The following is a 21,977-nucleotide window of genomic DNA, read 5'->3' as shown; positions in this document are numbered from 1 at the left end:
AACCTGGAGGACGTTATGCCCAGCGAAATAAGCCAGTCACAAAAGGGCAAGTGCATATGAATGTATTTATATGAGGTATCTAGAGTAATCAAATTCATAGAAACAGAAAGTAGAACAATGGTGCCCCAGGTCTGGGGGGGAGAGGAGAATTGTTTAATGGGTAGAGTTTCAGGCTGCCAAGACAAAAGAGTTCTGGAGATGGTCTGCACAACAAGGTAAATACACTTCACAGCATCATATCGCATGCTTAAAAAGATGGCAAATTTTGTGCTCTGTGTAGTTTACCACAATTGGAAAAAAATTAAGTAAAAAAGTAAAACATAATGACCAAAAAAACAAAAACAAAAACAAAAACCCCCGCAAAAAAAACAAAAAACAGTTGAGGTAGAAAAGCCTCCAAGTTAGCTCATTGTCAGGGGCAGCGCAGGCCCAGGCAATGCTGGGAGCCCACGACCCCCAAATGCCCATAGTGTGAGGGAGTGGCCTGGATGGGGCTAGACTAGGCATCGGGGGCAGAGGCGAGAATCTGAGGGGGCAGGACCCCACCGATCTGGGTCTCTCTCATAGCTCCTCCTCAGGGGCTGCCAGGATCCTGCCCCAAAGTCCTCACCTGCTGGATCCTTCATGTGGAGGCTCCCACTCGCTCTGGACCTTGCCTAAGTCTCTCTGAGGCTCATCCCTTTTAGCAGGTAAGACTTGAGCCCCTTTTGTATGCCAGGCACTGTGTTGGCTGCTACTGGTGCTTTGAGGGGGACTCCTACCCAAATTTGCTTACTTAACGAGCTAGATCAAATGTATTCCTGGGAGACCCCATGGAGTGCCCAGGGTCGGCTCCTGTGACTGGATGTGGGGCAAGGGCTTGTGCATAAAAGTAGGAGGGGGTGTCATCAGTCAGTGCCTGGCTCTGAACCTGGAGTGGAACCGATGCCCCCCACTCCACTCCCGTGTGTGTGGTCCGAGAGTGGGTAATGTCTGCGGTCACTTAGGATGCTCTGACGGTCTGTGTGAATCAGTGGGCGCGTAGGTGCTCCTACAGACCTAAGGCTCATCTGTGCACAGGCTGAGGATCACAATGGACTTGGCCAGGGCGGGCGGCGATGCTCCCAGCGTGGTGATCGCGCTTTCGGATGGCTGGGACGACGCTGCCTGCTCTGATCCCTAACTCATTATTAAGCTCCTCGCTCTTTGCAGACGCTCCCTGCGCCTCCCCCGCTCCAGGCTGCAGCGGCGCAGGCGCCGGGCCGAGCCGAGCGCGCCGAGCGGGGAGCGGGCGGCCGTGCTCCGGGCCGGGGTCCCGGGGGAGCAGGTGAGCGACCCGCGCTGCGCGGCCCCCAGGCCCTTGCGGAGACGCCGCCCGGCCGCGCTGCGCCGGCGCCCCCGCCTTCCCTGCCTGGCAGTACCCGTCCTGCCTCTGTTGGCATCATCCCTCCTTCCCCTGCCTGGCATCCCTCCTCCCCCCTGCCTGGTATCTCCTCTGCTCCCGCCTGCCTGGCATCCCTTCTCCTCCCTGCCTGGCATCCTCCTCCCCCCTGTCTGGCATCTCCCCCTGTCTGACATCCCCCTCCGCCCCCCTGGCCTCTCCCCGTTCTCCTCCCTGCCTGGCATCTCTCTGGTCTCCCCACTGCCTGACATCCCTTCTCCCCCCTGCCTGGCATCTTCCTTCTCACCCCTTCCTGGCACCTTCCTCTTACCTGGCACTTCCCCTTACCTGGCACCCCCCCTCTCCCCGCCTGGCGTCTTCATCCCCTCCTCATCTCCTGATCTCTCCCCCCACTCCTCACTCTCTTCCTCCCCTGCCTGGCACCTCCCCCACCCTCAGCCTGGTATCTCTTCCTCCTACCCCCTTTCTTGCACCTCTTCCATGACTGGCAGACTCCCATCATACCTCCTCTCTGATACTTCCCCCTTCTCATCTCTGCCTGGCGTCTTTCCTTCTTTCCCTACCTGGTACCTTCCCATCCTCCCTCCACCTGCATTTCCCCTCCTTCCCTTTGCCTGGCACTCTCCTGCCTGGCACCTCCCCTCCTCTCCCCTGCCTGGCACCTTCCCTCCTCCCTGATTGCCTTGCACCTACTCCTCCCCCTTGCCTGCCACCGCCTCCCTGCCTCGCATGTTCCCATCCTGCTCCTGCCTGGCATCCTCTCCCTCCTACCCACTCCTCTGCCTGGCACCTCCCCTCCTTCCCTCTGCCTGGCACCTCCCCCCCTCCCCTGCCTGGCACCCCCCTTCCTCTCCCCTGCCTAGCACCTCCCCTCCTCCTATCCTGCCTGGCACCTCCCCTCCTCCCCCACTGCCTGGCACCTTCCCTCCTTCCCCTGCCTGGCACCTTCCCTGTCTCCACTTGGCACCCTCCTGCCTGGACACTTCTCTCCCATTCAGGTTGTCCCTCTGTCTCAGCCTTCCTGCAGGGCACCCCCCCACCACCACCACCCCTGGGCTGGTAACCTCTCCCCCACTGGCATCTTCCTCCTCTCATTGCTGGCCCTGCCTCCTCACACTTCGCGGAGTCACCTCCTGGCCAACACCACCTACGTGTGACCCTGAACCACTCTCGGGCCGCCCCCCCCACTCCATGCCTATAGCAGTGCCTTTTCCTTGTCCCCCACACTGCACCTGCTCAAGGACTTGAGTTCACAAGTTGGGTCCTGACCCCAGCCTGTGGCCTTGCTGCTCTTGCAGGAGGGGTGAAACCAGGACAGCCATGCACACGGGGAGGGGCCGGCGTGAGCACAGTGGGCACACTAAGAACGGCCTACTTGATGCGCCTGCCGCCCCCGGGGATTCCCTCAGATGTCCCTTCTGGGCTCCAGGAGCCATCCAGGTCCCATCCGGGCCTGACGGTCATGCCCTGTGCCTCCGATGCCTAGCTCTCCCTCTTCTCTCCTGCCTCTCGCCAAGTCCCCAGAACTTGCCTCCCCTGCTGGGCCTGGGTCTTGCCTGTGTTCCCTGCTCTGTCCTTCTAGCTTAGTCCTGCAAGGCCTGGTCTCTGCCGACTGCTTCCTGCTCCCACACTGCTCCCGCCCCATGCTCCCCGTGTAGCCCTCGCTGGCCCTTGCCTGCCACCTCCACCCTGGTCCCTTTCTGCACACCTCCTGTTTTCTTTCTCAGACCTCCTTGTGCCGGACTTTGGTCCACCCAGCTGAGCCCCTCAGGCTTCCTCACCAGCCCTCGGAGGTCCATTTGGACTCCGCCTTTGGGGCTCAGGGTCTGGCCCACCCCTCCCACTGCCCTCTCCTTTCAGATTCTCCTCACAATGGCCCTTGGTGCTGCAGGTGCAGTGGGCTCTGGGCCCGGGCACCGAGGGGGCACTGGATGACTCCCCCACTGCAGGACCCTGCCACCTATGACTCCAGGCCTTCAGCACCCACCCGCCGTGGTACAGGTAGGCGCTGCCCCTCAAGCCCAGGAACAGGAGCCCTGTGACCCCACTGAATGGTGCTGGCTCTTGGCCTCCGGTCATACCCCAAGGCCCCCTCTTGGCATTTCTGCCCTGCCTGAGCCAGACCTATGACATGCTCCTTCCCATCCCCTCCCACTGCTGGGGCCATCCCCCAGCCCCCGCTGACATGTCCTTCCACCCTTCCACTACCTCTTCTGAGTGCCCCTCTCCTCTTGGCTCCCTGGCTCCTACCTATCAAAGCCAGTCTGCGCCAGGAACCAGCGAGCCTGAAACCAGTTTTGGGCTCAGGTGAAAATGGTCTGGGGCTCTGGCTTATTTCATTTCCTCCCACTCACAGACATGCAGACACACACCTCCTCCGTCCTCACCTGCATGTGTGCACACATGCTCCCTGCTAGCTGGGGGGGACTTGCTGATGTCCAGCACACCTTGGGCTCTAGAAACCTAACCCCAAACCTGCCTTGGCAAACCTCTAAGATCCTTCCAGAACCCAGGCAGGGGTTTGTTCTTGGTGGGAGGGGAGGTGGTGGTAGCCTGTTGCGTGGCCTCGGGTGGGGCCAGCCCTGTGCTGCCACCAGGCAGGCCTCAGACTCAGGGGTGCTCCAGGCCCATCGCATGTGAGTGGGACCTTCGTGGGCCTCCTCTTGGCAAAGTGTGAGGAGGTTGGCCGGGCTGGTACCACAGCTGGTACTGGGCTCGGTGCCCCTGGTCCAGGAGGAAGCACCAGGGCCCCGGGTGGAAAGGCTGCCTGCCTGAGAGCCCTGTTCAGCTGTGGGCAAGGGCAGGAGTTGGGTCTGAGGCCTGCCCAGCCCCACCTGTCACCCTGGTCGCCTCAGCAGTGGGAGTCTCCTGTGACAGGCTGGGTGCTGGGGGCAGGGGGCCCTGCAGGTGTGAGGGACTTAGTCCCTGCCCTCAGGAGCTGAAGCCCGAGGGGAGTGCCCGGGCTGACCATCCAGGCCCCAGGGCTCTGAGGAGGGGAAAGACCTCAAAAGGAGCAGCGTGAAGTGGGCTTCCAGAGGACAACGGGCTAGGTGAAATGAGGGTGGCTTTCCCAGCTTCTCCTTCCTCAGAAAGGGCCGAGGAATTCTCTCTCTCCAGCCTGGGCTGTTCCCCTCCGTCCCACCCCTGCGGCGGGCTTGTGCCTGGGCAAGATGGGGCCGAGGCCGCTGGCTGTGGGCGGGGGCGAGCCCGGGGCTGTCACCTGGTGCCAGCCGCTGGGGAACCATGCAGTGCAGTGCAGGAAAGTCAAGGCCCCGCACAAAGGTCCTGCCTGCTGCCCCACAACCTAACCACTGCCTTAGGTTAAGGGTGGACCTGTTCCCCAGCTTGCAGGGGCTGGTTTTTTAATGCAGAATCCAAAGAGAAGGTGTAAGCTGACGTACTTTCTGGGCAACACTAAAGATGTCGGGTGTCTGAGGCTGGAGGCTTGCCGAGCAGCTGGGGCCCCTGGGAGGTACCTGAGAGCCGGGGCGCCCGCGTGGTGAGTCCTTGTAAGTCGTGGCTGATTTTGGAGTACACTGAGCTAAGCCCTAAGCTGACTCCCCAGCAGCAGTAGGTCAGTGCCCTGGGTTGATCCAGACCTCGCCTGAAGGAGGTGATCACCCCAAAGAATGAGCAACAGGGGAGGGGAGGCGTGAGAAGCCTGGGGGCCTCTCCATGTGATGAAGGGGACAAGGGGTGAGGTGCTCGGGGAGGTTTCTGGCGTTTTGTCTTAGAGCCACATGAACATGAAACTGGGCTTCATTCAGCATGTGCAATCCCAGGCATGGAGCCGGCTTTGACGCTTGGCGGCTTGGGCACGTGCTGTCATTTGGATGCTGACAGGCCCCGTGCTAGCGTCTAGACAGAGCGGCGGGCGCGAGCGCAGGCGTGCCACAGCTGGAGACTGTCTTTGCCCCGAGTGCCGGCAGTGTGATTGCAAGTGAGAGCTCGTTATTAGTGAGCGTTAAGTGGTGGAGGTAATGAGCTGGAGGTGTCACCAGGAGGGGGTGTCACGGGAGGAAGTGGCAGGAGGTGTCACGAGAGAAGGCTGAGTTGCAGACACGTGGGGTGAGTGAATGGCCCTCAGGTTCCGCTGGGTTCTGAGCGCTCTCGGAGGACCGCACCAGAGACGTCAGCCCGCTTCTGGTGGGCTCTGCTGAGGGACTCCTGGTAGGGGCCAGGGCTGTGGCCGTGGTGTCCCCGGCTGGTGAGGGATGTGCAGACCCTTGGTCACTTGTGAGGACCCTGTGGGAGAGTGGTCACTCACTTCTGCCTGGCCCACCTCTTGATTTGCTTCCCAAGCTGTGAAACCAATTCCTTTGTTACCTAAACTTCCAGGAAATCTGAGAATATGTCTCATGAGCATGTGTCCCGCTCATGCCTTTCCTGGAATTTACAAACTTGGATCATCTCCCATGTCAACCTTCTTTCCAGACCGAAGAACATTCTGGGGCCTGGAGCGAGGAGCAGCGGTACTGTGGGGAGGGGGAGAAAAGCAGAGACTGGAAGATGCAGGAAGATGTGCTTGCGTTCTACCTCACTCCAGAAAGGGTCGGAGGCACGTTGCAAAGACACATGTAGGGAGGACGTCAGGACATTGGGAATACAGGGCAGGGAATATATGTGGCAGCCAAGGATGACATTAGTGCACAAAACCAAGCCCCAAGGCCCTGAGGCCCCCTCTGCAGTGAGAAAACAGGACGCTCGTGTCATTCACACCGCCAGGAAGCCAAACCATTTGCTCAAAGATACTGTGATTTCGGGCCCTGTGACCCCGAGAAGTCTTTCCTGTGTGGTGACGTGAGGGGGACGCACTGGGTGGCAGAGTTCAGCACAGGTTTCCTAGGCGAAGGCAAAGACTAACAAAATAGTATGCAGCCATATAAATATCGCTGACCATGGTCAATCCCAAGATAAAAGTTAGAAGGGCGGGAGGGAGACATCGCCTGCCTTCGGGAAATGCTCTACGCGCTAATATTTACAACAACAGTTTTGAGAACTGTCAGGCAGCAGGCAGGTCTGTTTAAAATCGGGAATTGAGTACAGAGTCACGTTCTTGGGGGAAGGGTCATATCCTTGTAGGAACCTAGAGACCTCACCAGCACACATGCCCAGCAGGTGGGTTTGGGTATAGGGTGGGCCCAGTCACACGCCTTACACCCTAGGTCATGAGCCCACTGAGAAGTAGGCCCACGTGTCCGGGACATAAATCAGCTTTACTGCAGGGCCAGCTTGAACCTGAGGCCTGGATGCAGCAGGCAGACCCTACACCCTAACTTGGGTTTGTTTATCTGGGGCATGGGAACAGGTTGAGATGGGCTCCCTCCTACCAGCAGATGCACCCCAAAGGGAAGGGCAGGCTGCAGGGAACAGTCCTGATGTCACCACCCCTGACCCAGGAGAACTTGTCTTGCAGATGTCAGACACCCCCCCCCTCCTCAGGCAGAAAGCCTCTCTCCCAAGTGGTGGGAGAGGTGGCAGGATTATTCCAGAGTCTTCTCTCCAGAGGAACAGAGTAGAGGTCTCCCCGTGAACGCACGATGACAGGAGCATGGGGTCCCCTCCACAGTGGAGGTGGGGCTGGCCATATGGCTGACAGCGACACAGAAGCTCAAGCCCAGACCTGGGAGTGACATCTGACCCACCCGCTTCCTTCTCTCTCCACTGGAAATATCACCTCTTCCTTTGATTTGATTTTATTTCCTAGATACATCCCAGTTCCATCCGCTTATGTCTCAGTAATGCCACAGTTGTCTCCTGCCTGGACCACCGAGGTAGCCCCCCAGGTGGTGCCCCGCTCTCAGTCTGGGCCCCTCCCCCCGCCCCCAGCCCATGGGGTAGCCAGGTTTCCTGCAACACAGATCTGATCTGTTCTCTCTTCCGTTTTCTCACAGGCTTCAAGCGCCTGCCCTCACTCAGGGCTTTCCCACATGCTGTTCCCTTGGCCTGCAACACACTTGCAGCTCCCTTCACCTGCCTAAATCTGCCCATCCTTCAAGTCTCGACTTAAATGCCACTTCTTCCAGGGACACTTTCTCCCACCCTGATTAGGTATGAAGTTCCACCTTCTTATAGCTTATAGCATGTACCAAAAATTTTAAGATTTCAGTGTAGTGCTCTTTAAAGGCACAGACTGCATCTGTCTTTTTCAGCACAATACAGAACAATATTTCGTGAATGAATGAGGCAGGGGGTCGGGGCGGGGGGGTAGGTGGCTCTGACAGCTGATCTTAAGAGGACCCTGAGGGGCGCCTGGGTGGCGCAGTCGGTTAAGTGTCCGACACTTGATTTCAGCTCAGGTCCTGATCTCAGGGTCGTGGGATTGAGCCCTGCATCGGGCTCTGTGCTTGGTATGGAGCCTGCTTGGGATTCTCTCTCTTCCTTTCCCTCTGCCCCTCCCCTGCTCTCTCGCTTGCTCTCTCTCTCGCCCTCTCAAAAAAAAAGAAGACCCTGAGATCCCTTTGTATGGTTGGCCCTGTCCTCCCTGCACCCCACAGCCCAAGGGGGCACCTCTCTTGCCTACCCACGTTGGCCTGCTGACACCTGAGCTGCTCTTGGCCCATGCCTGGGCAGCAGTCCCTTTCCAAAAGGACCTGTTCACCATGTTCACAGATGCTACTTCCATATTTAGTTGTCTTTTAAAAAAAAAAAAGATTTATTTATTTATTTTAGAGAGAGAGAAAGAGAGCATGCCTGGGAGAGGGAAGGGCGGGGAGAGGGAGGAGGGGCAGAGGGAGAGAATCTCAAGCAGACTCCTCACTGAGCACAGAGCCCGACATGGGCCTTGATCCCCCCCAACCCCCTCCGACCCTGAGATCATGACCTAAGCTGAAATCAAGAGTGGGATGCTTAACTGACTGAGCCACCCAGGCGCCCCATCTTTAGTTGTTCTTGTGGTGAGGAGAAGCTTCCTTCCAGTGACCCTGGTCTTGCCCTTTGGAGTTCTAGAGAATAAACCCTTTTCTGCTTCCATGGCCTCTAACTGCCTCCAGACATTTGGAAGCAGTTGTCCACACTCCCCGGTTCCGCCTGCAGGAACTTTCAGGAACTGGCTTCCTCAAATGTTCCTCACCTGGGGGCCTGCGCAGGCTGCTCTCGCCCTTGGTGCCCACTGGGAGAGCCAGAGGGGGGTGGGGCTGCCTGGTGCTAACAGACAGGCTTCGGGGCTCCCAGGTCTCTGTTGGAAGGTGGGCTCTGCCCCTCACCAGCTAGGCGGATGTGGGAAGAGGCACTTAGTTCTCTGAGCCTCAGTGTCCCGTCCGTAAGGTGGGACTTGATGCCCCTTTCTATAAAGATTCAGTGGGATGCTAAGTACTGAGCACCCAGCTCGACACCCAGCATGGGGTGAATGCCAAAGTGCCCCTCGTTGGCCCGTGGGTTAAAATAGGGAGCTAGGTGCCACCCTGAGCACCACGGCATCCAGGCGTCATCGGTAGACCCTGTGACCCTGTCCCCCCTGGTTCCAGGCCCAGCTTCCTTTCTCACTGCCCTTACACCGCGGGCTCATAAAGGCCTGGAATCAGCGAGCAGCCCCTGGGCCTTTCCACCCCTCGGCTGAGAACTCCATTCTCCCCGCTCCCACATCTTGAACTCAGAAGCAGAATTATCTCGTTAGCTTTAGCCCAGCTTCCCAGCCCCGATGCAGTCTGCATATTTAGGAGCCCTGCCTTCTTTGCCTTCAGTGAAGTTCTGAGCTAGAAATAAAAAGTCAGCCAGCACGGTGGAGGAGAGAGCCCCGTGGTGCTCTGGCTGTCCTGGGCTGTGAGCAGATCTGATCCTCTGACACCAGCTGAATCCACAGGAGGAGCCTCAGTGGGTGGGCTCGGAGGAGGGGCCCCAGCAGGCGAGGGGCCTGAGTAGAAGGAGGAGAAGCTGAGCTCCAGCTCAGTCTGCAGACCCCACTCCACCCCACCCAGCAGGAAGCATTCTTTTGCTTTTGTGCCTCAGTTTCTTCTTTGACCCCTTACTTTTACCGCCCGACCGCTGTCTTACTCCGGCCTCATTCCTTCAGGAGAAAACCATCTTAGACACACTTTTAAAGAATGCCCGTCTGGTGGACTAGAGCCCCACCTGTCCAGACTCCCCTGCCCCAACCCCAACAGTCCCAGCCCTCATTTCTTCCTTCATCAGCCCCCGAGACTCCAGAGCAGCTCCCACAGAAGGAGAAGAGCCACGCAGGCCCGGGGCAGAAGAACAGCAACCAGTGTTGATTGAGAGCCTGTTGCACGTTTTAGGAACTGTTTTAAGAATCTCTCATGGTTTAGCTGATTTATCCTCACCACAAGACTGTGAGGTAAATGCTAATATTATCATCATCACTTTCAAGATGAGAAACTGAAACTAACTTCCCAATGGTTAGTGCAAGCGTCCCAGTTGGGGTCTGTCCACCACATCCAGCCCTCAGAGATGTGCGGTGACCCCAACCAGAGAGGCTCTCAAAGAGACAAAGCAGGCAGCCCTTTCTGTAGGCCCAGGCCAGCCCTTTGTACCCTAGCACCTAGACCCAAGGTCAAAGGTTAGTTGTCCTGGCGCTCAAAGCTCACACCATTCATTTACATTCATTGCTGGGCGCCTAGGGCTTTAGAGTTTGCAACTCCCCAAATTGGGAGGGGGTGTAAATTGGAGAAGTCCTGCCACTTCAAAAAGGGACAGCCCCTCCCCAATTCCATCTGATTGTTTCCAAGTATATCAGTGGGCTCGTGTTGCCAGATTTCCAGGTTTTTCAGAGATTCTGGAAATCTGGCTTTTTATGTGAAATCTCTCAATTTTTAAGATTTTTAAGAAGTGTTTAAGAAAGACACTGTGTGGGCTAAGCCAAACCTGTCTGTTTTGCAGCTTCTTCCTGGGGTTCCTCTCGTGCCGTCACCCCCCGACAGGTCACCTCTTCTAGCCCTCGGGCCCAGAGCCCTAAATCTGCATTGCTAGCCCGGAGAACTCAAGGGTCCCAGGCATTGTTGGACCCCAGGTTGAGAAACACCGCATTGACTTGGGGTCACTTTAAGCAGTCTCTTGTCATCAATGAATTTTAAACAGAATGCAGAGAGTCTTGTCAGAAACTTGAGGGTTCTCCCCCTGTAGAAACAGGGATCCCAACAATGTGCTGCTAACAAGAAGGACTAGAGGTAGAATCCCCCTCAAAGCTTGAGTTTTAAACCCAGAACAACAGCTGGTGAGGGAATTCAGGGCACCTTTGACAACCAACGGTGGGGGCCCCGGGGGGGGCAGTTCGATGACAAGCTGAAGAGAACAGGGACCTTGAAATCAGAACATGGCAGTCTGAGCCCCGTCTTTGATGCTAGATCCCTGTCTGGCTCTGAGTCAATCATTAGCCTTGTGTTCCTCATCTTTAAAATGGGTATAGTAATATTCAGCCCTTTAACTTCCTGGGATGTTGAAAGAACCGAATTAAATAATGCATACTGCACTGTTTTGTAGGCTGTGACACTCCGTAAAGATGTATGTGTGAATTTGGAGGTGTTTGACAAAGTCTCTCCCAATATCTTGAGTGTGACACATAAACGTGGGCTGGATACAGTAGTTTGCGGGTAAACTGGCTCTTGACAGGGTGGGAAGGGGGAGCTGAAATCTGATTTGTATTATTTGCCAATTTCCATGGTATAAATACTCCTACCACGGCTGATTTTAAACTACCAACAAGACACTCCAGCACATCACTGCATGTTACTACAATTGAGTAAATTTGCTGCCAATTGAAGACTCAGCCCCAAGGTTGTAGATTGTCTGGAGAGAGGGCTTTGTCTGCCTGTCCTTTTCCAGTATGGTCAGCATGGACCTGGATGAGGAGAGAAGGTCATGCTCATGGATCTATGAATGACACACAGCTGGAAAGGCTGGCAAATATATCAGATAACCAAATTGAGATTCAAAGCAGCTCAAGCTTAGAATAATGGGCTGATTCCTACAAGATGAATATCAACAGGAGTAAGTATAAGTTATCTGTTCTTGAATCCAAATAGGCTACGTTAGAAGCGGGATGGGAGACACGTTTCGGCACAATCAGAGTAGAAAGAGAATTGTGTTTTTAACTGACAGTGAGTTCAATAAAAGTCCAAAGTGGGATGGGTGGTTACCAAGGAGTGATGCGTTACTAACAGTGATAGCTTCGTTTGGGCCTCTAGGACTTAACGAGAATTCGCACATGCGTCCCGTCAGTACTGTTTGGCTATTCACAACAAGCCCGTGAGAGCTGAAGTGTGCGCAGTACCCATTTTAAAGATAAACAGGCTGAGGCTAAGAGAGGTTGACACAACATGGCCCTTTTGTACACCTGTCAATCGGTGGTGGCAAAAAGACACAAGCTCAGGTATTCTGGCCCCAGGCTCAGCCCTGCGTTGTGCTCATAAGCACGTTGTTCCCAGTGCCGTGCTTCCGGTGGCTCCAGGCAGACCAGGGGATGCGAGGGGAGAGGCGGGTGGCCCTTGGACGGGCAGGCCGGTCACACAAAGACCAACACGAGAGTAGGGAAAGCCGTGGGGGGGGGGGGGGTGCTGGTGAGTCTCCTAGGGCTGCCTTAGCAAAGGAGCCGGCTGGGCGGCTTCGAGGCTAGAAATGTATTTTCTGGAGGCAGGATGCCAGAGAACAAGGTGTCAGCAGGGGGCTGGGTTCCTTCTGAGGCCGTGAGGGCAGATCTGCCCCGGGCCTTGTTCCTTGACTTGTGGACGGCTGTCTTCCCCAAGTCACATGTCTTCCCTCTGTGTGTACCTGTCCGGGTGTCCTAAATTTCTTATGACACTGGTCATATTGGATTAGGGTCACCCTATTGACCTCATTTTAACTTGACTACCTTTGTAAAGACCCCATCTCCAAGTATGAACACATTCTGAGGGAGGGGGGTTAGGACTCCAATAAATGAATTCAGCTGGGGGAGACACAAGTCAACCTGTGTGGGAGTTGGCGGGGGTGGGGGGGTGGACAATGATGACCACCTTTGGAATTTGGAGCCATGTCTCATGGAGGAGGGAGAAGATGAGCTCTAGGTAGCCAGAACCTCTGGGAGGTGACCCAGGCTCGTGTGTGCCACAGGAAGGACCGAGGTCCCTGCTGCCCCTTGGCCCTGGAACACCAGCTCCTCAGCCGGCTGTAGCTTTGTTCACGTGGGGCTGCGCGGAGCCAGAAGGAGGCCCGAGCCCTCTGTTCCCACAGACAGCCCAGGCATTCGCCAGTGTGCGCTGGTACAGCCCGTGGCGGGCTCCACCGCTGCCCCTGCTCCCCGCGGGCTGCCCCTGCCACCTCTGCCGGGGCTGGGGCACAGCGACTGGGGACACCCTCGGCCACGGCTGCAGCTCGCTGCTGGCTTCTCCACCACGGCCGCAAGGCTGGCCACCCAGCCAAGCCACAGCCCCTCTGATTGCCTCTTTTCCCCATAAGGAAGCCCAGAGCTCCGCGCCTGCCCCCCCACCCCCACCCCCGAGCAGCAACTGTCCTGAGGCAGGAGCTGACATGAGCTGCTTACCGTTTTGGTGCCGCCAGCCCCACCCGTCCCTGTCCGGTCCTCAAACTCACTGTGTCCCCGGGGCTGAGACTGCGTCTCGTGGGTGGATGAGCTGCGCTGGGCACCGAGCACTCACACAGTAGGTGAGTGCTCCTTAAATGTGCGGCAGCCGAGGACGAAGGGGACAGGTACAGGAGGAGGCCCTGCTTTTCTCCAGATGCCTCCAGCGGCAGCTCCTGGACCTCAGCTTCTTTTGGCCCAACCGTCGCCCTGACGAATTCTTCGTAGGTGTCAGTCCAGTGGCTTTGCCGCTTCTGGTGGCTTCTGAATGTCTTCCTTCCCCCCTTTCCGGCAGTCCTTACCGAGTTTCTGAGCTTCGCATGTAAGACCCGCCCCGCATCCTGGTGCCACTTTCTGCACTCAAGGAAGCTTCCAGGGGTTGGGGTAGAACCCAGACTGCGCGTGGGCTCCCAGAGCCACCAGAATTAGCCACTATGAGTAATTGCCCGGCTGAGCCCTCAGAGGTGCCGTCTGTGGTTTGGGGACAGCCCCGCAGTGGAGGGGCTCCGAGGGCTCCCTGTTTTCACCAGTCTCCTAGCTGGGGGCTGTTGGAAAGCAGGACCGCCGGGGCCCAGAGAGAAGGCAGGGCCATGGCAGCCACAGCCGCAGCGTCGGGCGGGCTCAGCGTCGGGGAGCTAGTAAGAGCGGCGACTGCTAAGTGTCTCCTCCGTGCCAGGCCCTGTGCCCAATTCTGCACGCGCACGGCTTCATTTTAAGGCTCACATCTACCTGTGAGTCAGGTGTGGGGCGCCCTGTCCTGAGGACAGGGAAGACGAGGCTTGGACAGGTGAAGTGACTTGTGCGAAGTTAGGAGCTGAATGTGAACCCGGGACCTTCAGAAGTGGTCCTCCATCCAGGGCAATTGCACCCTCCGGGGACAAAGGACAACACTGGGAGATCTTTTTGTTTGTCGCACTGGAAGGGGGGCAGGGGGCGTGCTGGTAAACTTTCCTGGATAGAGGCCAGGGATGCTACCAACATCATAGGATACGTGAGACAAGCCCCACAATAAAGAACTCCCCAGCCCACTATGTCAGTGGTGCTAAGGCTGAGAAGTCCTGTGCTGAAGTGTGAGCTCAGAGTCATCACACTGTGGTGCCTGCAGAGGCCCCACCCAGGGCAGTGGGTTCAGGGCCTGGGGGAAGACAGCACCCCAGAAGAACTGGAGTGATGGGGAGGGTAGTAAAAGGCCTCATTGTCATTGTCATAGCCCTGTCCCAAGACAGACTAGGTTGCAATGGCCAAAGCAAAAGCCCAGATCTGGGAGCAAGGAAGGACAGGGGCTCAGGGCTAGCTGAGGGGCTACCTGGAGGGGATTCACTGGGGTGGGGGGGCACCAGCTGGCTTTAATTACAAAGGATTGTGCAACCAGGGGCTGTACACCAAGCAGGTCCTGAGACCATCGTCCTCCATCTCCTCCCTACTGCCCACTCCGCAGCGAGCCTTCTGAGGCCTCTTAGCCATCACCCCAGCTCTCTGAGCCCAGCAGTAAAGAGGGTCTGTTGTGTGGGGACACGGGAGAGGCTGAGCCCAGCTTTGACTGCGAGATCCTTGATCACAGACTAGCCTCAAAGACCACCTCTTCTCAGACCCACGCACTTTTGGCCCTGTTCCCCCAAGAAACCTGCAGCCAGTCCTCTGCCCACAGATGGAGCCGTTCGCCTTTTGCTCAGTTCACTTCTATCCTCCTTAGGCCAGGTTAGACCCTCTGAGTTCTCCAGGCCCATGGCCACCAAGCGGCCCCGGGGGAGCAGGACACGGTGGCTCTGGGGCTGCCCCAGAGCACCACCTGCTTCTGGCCTGTGGCTAGGACCACGTGTTCCCAAAGGAAGCGTGCACTGAGGTGACTAGGTGGAAGTTCTTTGGAAGCTTCTGTGTCTTGGGAAGGGGGTCAGCTGGGAATGGGGAGGGGGAGCAGGGGAGCAGATGTGGAAACTCACATCAGGAGCAGGGCGGGACAGAGTGCGTGGAGGAGGGACGGCGGGACAGCTGGGCAGCACGGGGCCAGGGTGCCCCTGAATAGTGAGACCCCATCAGGGTGCTTGTGTGTCTCTCTCCGGCCACATTCAGGTGCCAGGTACAGGGCAGGAGTTGGTGAAAGCTGGATTTAACTCTTAAGTAAGAGAGTCCAGATATTTGCAAGGGACGTGAAATGGTGAATTTTAGGTATATTTTATCGTATTCTTTTTTTTTAAGAATCATATGTAACTGTGTAGTTGTGATGAGGGGTGTGGGTCAGAGAAATGGACCAGAGGTTCCAGTGGAGTCACAGGCTTTGGGGATCAGGAAACCGGACAGAGTGAGCTGGAAGGACAGGAGATGGTGGTCAGAGGGAGGTGCTTAAGGCTGATATTGGGGCACGGGGCTGCAGCTGCTGGAATAAGACCCAAGAGGTGACTTGGAGCAACTGGCTGAGGGAAGGTTGGGGGATTTCTAGAGGAGAGGTGTCCGAGGAATGAGAGACCCGAGGTGTGGCAAGCGTCATCCATGAAGATCCCGAAAAGTAGCAAGAAGAGGATGGGCGTCAGTGAGTGTTCCCGAGGGGCGGGGAGGGTCTCTACCCCACCTCGAGGCCAGTGGTAGGGGTGCTCTGGGGAAAATACTGTCACGACCAGGGGCAGTTTTCGGGGGCAGTATGGTCTCTGGAGGGCTTCTCTCGCAAGAAGGCAAAAGGGCTGTTCACCGAAGTGGCCAAGCATATTGGAAATTTTATTTCTGATAGACCACACAGTAAAAAGGTTCAGGTTGGGAGATGGGAGAAGAAGAGGGGCCACACTGAGCCTCACGGAGCTGAGGATGCAGCTGAAGGGAGTCCAGGGCCTTCTGTGGGGCCGGACACAATCAGGGAGGAAGTATGTCATGACAGGAAGGCAGGTGCACTCCAGGCTGACCGTGGGGAGGGACAGAGGGAAGGCAGGTGCACTCCAGGCTGACCGTGGGGAGAGACAGAGGGAAGGCAGGTGCACTCCAGGCTGACCGTGGGGAGAGACAGAGGGAAGGCAGGTGCACTCCAGGCTGACCGTGGGGAGGGACAGAGGGAAGGCAGGTGCACTCCAGGCTGACCGTGGGGAGGGACAGAGGGAAGGCAGGTGCACTCCAGGCTGACCGTGGGGAGAGACAGAGTGTCGGGTTCGGAGGGGAAGGGCAGGGCGCTCTCAGCCCCCACCCATGCAGTGTAAAGGTGCTCTCAGACCCTGTGGGCAGGGCAGGGCCCGCCCTTGACTCCTCAGAGAGTTGAAGGTACCTGGGAGACCAGGCCCATGGGTGCCTCCAGGCAGGTTTTACCTATACATTCAGCTGCCAGCTGACATTTGGTTTGATTTCCCTGAAACATTTGTCAAGGAAATGTACATGTATTTTTTTCTACTCATTTTTCTCCACTCAGGTGACATCCCAGACCTGAGAAGGTAGTGGTTGGCAGAAATCCCTCTGACCACCTGGTCAGAGCAGTAGCTGAGGCCTCAGAAGCTCCCCGGGGGTGAGGGGCAGGACGTTAAGCCACAGGAGACTGTCCCCACACTGGTCAGGAGGGAGCAGCGAGCTATAGGGGAGAGAGGAGAGGAATCAGAGGTGCTGGGATGGGGCTCCTGTCTGCCAAGAAAAGGGAGGGCTGGGGCCTGGGAGCCATGGGGTACAAGCAGGGCAGGAGTGATGGCTTCAGCCAGACATAGGCATTATGGGTTGGGTGGGTTTCCCAGGCCCTGGCTGGGGGGCAGCTAGGAGGCTGGTGGAGGGACGTAGGCCGTGAGAAGGAGAGACTTGCTGCTCCTTGGAGTCTTGATAGCCTGTGAGTCCTGAGACCATGGATCCCTTTATTTTTGCCCCTGCATCTAGCTAGATAGGCCAGTGTTGGTCCAGAGGGAGATGGGTGGGGAGCAGGGAAGGTTCTGTGGGACACCTCCCTGCCTCCGCACTAGGCAGAGCCATGACCCGTGTCCCACCCCCTAGGCTGCAGGACGGGAGCTGGGGCAGTTAGAGCACACCTCAGGATCCCATATAGATACCTCCCCACAGACCAACCCCATCCTGGCCAAAATGGGGAGCAGGCCAGGGTGGCTCGTTCTTGCTCAGTGCTATAAGCTGTTGGGCGTGGACAGCTACAAGGAACCATCTCATTAATGGCGGTCATGAGGGGAGAGTACAGAGCTGCTACAAATCCAAAATGTGCCTCCCCTCTGGGCTGGTGGGTGCTCAGGCCCCCAGTGACCAGCAGGTTCAACATGCTGATGTTTGCAGTTATCGTGTATATATGAGGTGTAGGTGAGGGGCAGGGAGGGGGCACAGAGCACCCTATTAGACTGAAGAGACCCACACAGAACAAGAGAAGAAGGATTAACTCATTCCACTAACCTTTATCATACACCTGCTTATGGAGCAGGACCCTGGAGACCCCGAGGCAAGCCTTGCCTTGCTCCCAGGAGGCTGACGGCACAGCGGTGCATAGTGGTGAAGGCTCACCGGAAGTGTACTCACACCAGGACCAGGCTTCACCTTGGGTTAGCAGCATCGCTTCAGTGGTGTGGGCCTATCTCTCTGTGTTTCTGTCTCCCTCTCCTTCCTGCCTTGTCTGCCTTGGTTCCTGTCTCTGTCTTATGGAATCCTTGGGTTTCAGGGTAGGAAAGGCCCTCGGAATCATCTGGTTACCCCCTTCCCTTTACTCCTGAGAAAGCTGAGGGGCAGGGAGATACCGCAACTTGCCCAAGGTCACACAATTATTTTGGTGTCCTAGTTTATCTTTGTGGTTTTGCTTCTTTCTATCCTATTTGTCTTTCTTGTGTGTGTTTGCAAAACTGACACGGAAAGGCGAAGTCACACAAAGAGACAGACGGCCCCCCGGCTAGTAGCAGAGGGTGTCCAGGCACGGAAACGTTCTCGCACAAAGAGGGAGGCACCCAGCGCTGCTCTGGCCTGGGAAGAGGAGTCGGGGGGAGCCAGGAGGAGGAGGAGGAGGATTGTGCCATGATGTCCCGGGCCTGGTCTGCCAACGCCGTGTCTGCCGGCTGGAGGAAGCCCCTCAGCAGAGGGGCAGATTCTCCTTTACCCATCTCTGGGGACTGGGCCTGGCCTCAAGGTCTAGCTGGAGTTCCCTGAGGGCCTGGGATTTAGGCCAGGTGGGTAGGCTGGGTCAGAGCTGCCTCTGGGACCCCTGGCCTGCCCTGGGGTTTAGTGACCAGAGGAGAAGTTGGGGGCTGAGTTTAGCCATGGGCCAGACCACGGAAAACAGAGGTCCTCAGCCTGAGAGCTCCAGGTGGCCTCACTGTGTCTCTCTCTGTCTCTGTCTCTGTCTCTCTCTCTCTCTCTCTCACACACACACACACACACACACACACACACACACACACACACACACGCTGCTTTATTGCTGGGGCTATACAGAAAAGGGGACAGCTGAAAGAGGTCTCTTCCTTCAGTCTGGTTTCCTTTGTTCCTCCCGCGCCTTCCTCCCTCTCCCCTTCCCAGCTTCCCTCCTCTCCTCCTAGCCTCCTTCTTCCATTCTCCCTCCCCTGCCCCTCCTCTCCCCCCCCCCCCCCCCCCCGAGCTGGGGCCCCCCCCCAGGACCCCCCCCCCAGGGGCGGGGGGGGGGGGGGGGGGGGCACCGCGGGCTCCGGCCTCAGCCTCGATGGCCATCATCCCGCAGGGAAGGAGTTAAGTCTCTCCGCTGCATCCCTCCTCCCTCCTCCGCCTCCCCCGCCGCCACTGAGTCCTGCAGCTAGGCCCTGGGCTGACCTTCACCGGGAGGGAGGCCGCAGTGCGCATGCCCGGGCCGGCTCCCGTCCGGCTCCAGCCGCTGCCCCGGCCCCGGGCGGGCGAGGGCGAGGGAGGGCGGCAGCGGGCCGGGACGTGCTCCCCGCGCCGGGCCGCCCTCCTCTCCCGCGCGGTGCTGGTGATGGGGCGGAGGGGGGGGGCGGTGCGGGGACGCTGAGCCCGTCCCGCCGGCCGCCGCGCATCGCTCCCTGAGCGGGGAGAGGCGCTTTGCCATTTGGTGCTGGTGGTGCTTCGGAGGGAAGGAGAGATGGGGGGACGGCAGGGGGGACTCCGGCTCCGAGCCGCAGGGCGGCCGCCCTCTGCCCGGACACGCGCACGGTCTGCCCGAAGCACGGTTGGGCCGGTTGGCCGGGGCTAAGGGCCCAGTTGGGCTGGGAGGAAGCCCCCCGCCCCCCGCCCTCCCCCCGTCCCCCGCCAGCTGGAAGCGGGGCTTTCCCCGGGCCTCCACCAACCCCCCCCCCCCCCCCCCCCCCCCCCCCGGCCCCGGCCCGAGCCTGTGTCAGTGGTACTGCTGAGCGCTCTTCTGGGGTTGAGCCGTTGGGGATCCTGGCCTTTGTGAGGTGGGAGTCCTGGCTCGGGGCACCCACACCTGCGCCTCTGCTTTCTGGTCTGAACGCTCCCCCCCCCCCCCCGTGTCTGCCCCTGTAGAAGCAGCATGCAAATGTGCCTACTGGCTGGTGCCTTGTCAGTCGCACCTTGTGAGTGGTCTGTGGAGATGGTGGAGCTGTGCCTGTGTGGGCAAATCCATGTGGTTCCTTGTCCCTCTGGCATTTGCATCGGTGTGTGTGTCTGAGGGGCATGCATGCATTATGGATCCGTTGTCAGCGCTGGCAGAAGGCTGTCTCCCAGAGAAGTGGCTGCGGGGGGCGGGGGGGGGGCCGATGCTGGGGTGGCCCAGGACAGAGTTAGCTATGGTCTTGAGTGATACCAGCTCCCTCGGTATCACCAGAGCCTTTGGTTTAACCACCTCCTGCAATCTCCTCCCTTCCAGGACGAGTCTCCTCACAGATGCAGGGTATTCCCACTCTCCTTCATGTCCCTCCCTCAAACTTAGCTGCCCAAGCAGAGGTGCCCATCTGCCTCCTTTGCTGTCTTCTTTACCCAAAAGGCCTCTCCAAGAGTTGAGAACTCTGAGCTTTACACAAAGCCTAAAGGTGTCTGCCCCTGCCCCAATCCCCCAGAACCCCTAAGGTCTGTGGTTTCATGTGTCCATGCTAGAAGCACCCACAGTGGGTGGGGGTGCCCATGGCGACTCATACCTTCAGGTAAGTGGCAGAGTATGAGCTCCATCCACTGGCCCACTGAGCTTTGGGTGGTTCCAAGTGTTAGCAGGCATTTGATCATAAGTCCCCGTGTCCCAGCATGGGGTGGGGTGGGGAGGATAGTGGGACTTAAGGACCAGTTCCTGAAATCAGGGGGCCGCATTTGGAAAACCAAACCTAACATCTCAGTCACTGGTCAGGCACGTGCCAATTCATGGCATAGCATAGATGGCAATGGGTATTCAAAGAAGAGAGATGTTGGTGCACAGGAGTGGAATCAGGGAAGGCTTCCTGGAGGAGGTGGGACCCACACTGGGCTTTAAAGGATGACTATGATCTGGATAGGCAGATGAGCAGTAGTAGAGGGATTCCAGGCAAAAGAATAGTGGGAGCAGAGGCTTAGACATGGGAATGAGTGAGGGGTTTTGGAGGTTAGCGGACAGACTGGAGAGGTTGCCTCCCCCAGGTCACCAGTAGCCACCTTCATGGCCTGTGGCGGCCACCCACCCATTCCCACCCTGCCAGGACCCAGTTTCTCCATGGGCGAGTCTAAGGGGAAGTGGGTAGAGATCTGGTAGGAAGGGGACCTCTAGGTTCCTTGCTAAGCCAGCAGAAAAGGAGGGTTATCCTGGGCCACTCTGGCCTTTCAGAGGACTGACCATGGGCACCCAACTGGATGGTACAGGAGCACAACTAGGGCCCAAGGAAATCAGGCTGCAGGCAAAAGCACTCTCCAGGCAGAACACTCCCTCGGTTCTTTGTCTGACCTCTGAAGGCCTTCTGAAGGGGGTGAGGGTCAGGATCCCCCAGTGCAATTCTGGGTCTTTAAGGTGTAACTTCAAATAAGTTTTCCAACAAATTCCCCCAGGCATTGCCCCACCCTCACCTGGATACTGACAGCGCAGCCCCGGGAGGCACGGAAACTTGACCCACTCTCGTCCCAAAGCCCTTGGGCTCTTCCTCCAGAAGGAGGAGAGAGGGGTGTGGCCTTTGGGGGCCTGGGTGGTGCTACAGTTCCTAGCCTGGGGATCTCAGGATTTGCCCCTCCTGTTTCCGGCCCCTCCTTCACCCCGGGGACTGCTAGCCTCCCTCCACACTGCCTCTTCTGGGACTCCCTCACAATCCCACACTTAGCCCAGCTTTCTTTGGGGTCTTGAGGCTGGCCCTACCATGCCCAGCAGCCCCAGCACCTCTGGGTCCCCTACCCACCTCATGTCCCATTCTAAAGCCATGAGGCTCTGCTTGCCTCATTCCCTCGGCCCATGCACCCAAGCACCCACCCCAGCCCCTCGCCTTCCCTCACATTTTCTCTTCCTGTTCTCAGGAGTCGAATCCACCCCTCTTTTCCGAAATACTTCCCCTCTTGCCCTCTTTCTCACATAGAGACAAACAAAGACTCCCATACCCAGAAATAGACTCACACGGAGCTGGAAGACACAGGCCATGTCCTGCCACACACGCACCCGCAAGCGGGCGCACGCACTAGAGGCTCTCGTGGAGGGAGGCACACAGAGAAGGCATTTGTCTGTGCACGCACATAAACATCCACACCCACAGCCACCGAGCCGTGCCCACACCAGGGTGCAGACACACACAGCGGGCGAGACAAGGGTGCACACATCTGTGGACGCGAGGGGACACCGCCTCCCCGGGCACACCCACCACTGACGGCCTGGTGCAGGAGGAAGGCCTCCTCCGGGCTCCGGCTCCCCCCCGGATTCCTTCCAGCGAATGTTTCCCTACTTGGCCTGCCAGGTCTCTGGGGAAAGGGCCTCAGAAATGCAGCAGGAGCCGCTTGGGGGACAGTTGGAACTGACTGTTCCCTGCCTGGCCCTGCCGGCGAATTCCCTAACCGAGAAACTATTTGTGGCGAGGGCCCGGGTGGCCGGCGAGCCCCCCGCCACCTCCCCTCGCGTCCCCTCCCCGCGCCGCCTCCCCGCGGCCCTCGGGCGGCCTCCGGCTGCAGTGCCGCTGCCCAGCGCCCAGGAGCCGGGCTTGCCGGCGTGCCTCGCCGCTTATCTGCGCTGTTTGGACAGCGAGGGCTGGAAAGGCAGGC

The 21,977-nt window shown here is 58.1% G+C and overlaps 1 protein-coding gene and 2 long non-coding RNA genes across 7 annotated transcripts in view; 2 read left to right on the top strand and 1 right to left on the bottom strand.

The window, feature by feature from the left end:
* Positions 1–1,172: 1,172 nt before the first annotated feature.
* The window catches only part of SMARCD3 (SWI/SNF related BAF chromatin remodeling complex subunit D3), a 30,452-nt gene continuing 9,647 nt past the window's right edge, over positions 1,173–21,977 (top strand). Inside the window, exons 1-2 of one of the 4 annotated variants that reach the window (XM_073887545.1) lie at positions 1,173–1,306; positions 3,273–3,382. In XM_073887545.1, the coding sequence (XP_073743646.1) occupies positions 3,344–3,382 (39 nt within the window). In that variant the 5' untranslated portion in view covers positions 1,173–1,306; positions 3,273–3,343. Of the gene's footprint in view, positions 1,307–3,241; positions 3,383–7,275; positions 7,433–19,111; positions 19,220–21,977 lie in introns of those variants that run through there. The other 3 variants (XM_073887544.1, XM_073887547.1, XM_073887548.1) reach the window with 3 other exon arrangements.
* LOC141371606 (uncharacterized) lies at positions 15,185–16,021 on the top strand. The gene is made up of 3 exons (XR_012376694.1): positions 15,185–15,767; positions 15,854–15,896; positions 15,983–16,021. It is a non-coding gene; the product is annotated as an uncharacterized lncRNA (long non-coding RNA).
* LOC141371605 (uncharacterized) lies at positions 15,937–21,945 on the bottom strand. Of its 2 annotated transcripts, none has more exons than XR_012376693.1 (3): positions 21,343–21,945; positions 17,244–17,478; positions 15,937–16,434 (listed from the first exon to the last, which is right to left on the bottom strand). It is a non-coding gene; the product is annotated as an uncharacterized lncRNA (long non-coding RNA). The 2 variants fall into 2 exon arrangements; XR_012376692.1 differs by lacking the exon at positions 21,343–21,945 and adding an exon at positions 18,621–19,080.

This window comes from Callorhinus ursinus, unplaced genomic scaffold, assembly GCF_003265705.2.
Source record: "Callorhinus ursinus isolate GAN/ISIS: 27379988/994484 unplaced genomic scaffold, GSC_fseal_2.0 scaffold80, whole genome shotgun sequence".
Taxonomy (NCBI): Eukaryota; Metazoa; Chordata; class Mammalia; order Carnivora; family Otariidae; genus Callorhinus; species Callorhinus ursinus.
Note: the sequence above shows the minus strand (reverse complement) of the source record. Positions and strands in the feature narration are given on the sequence as shown.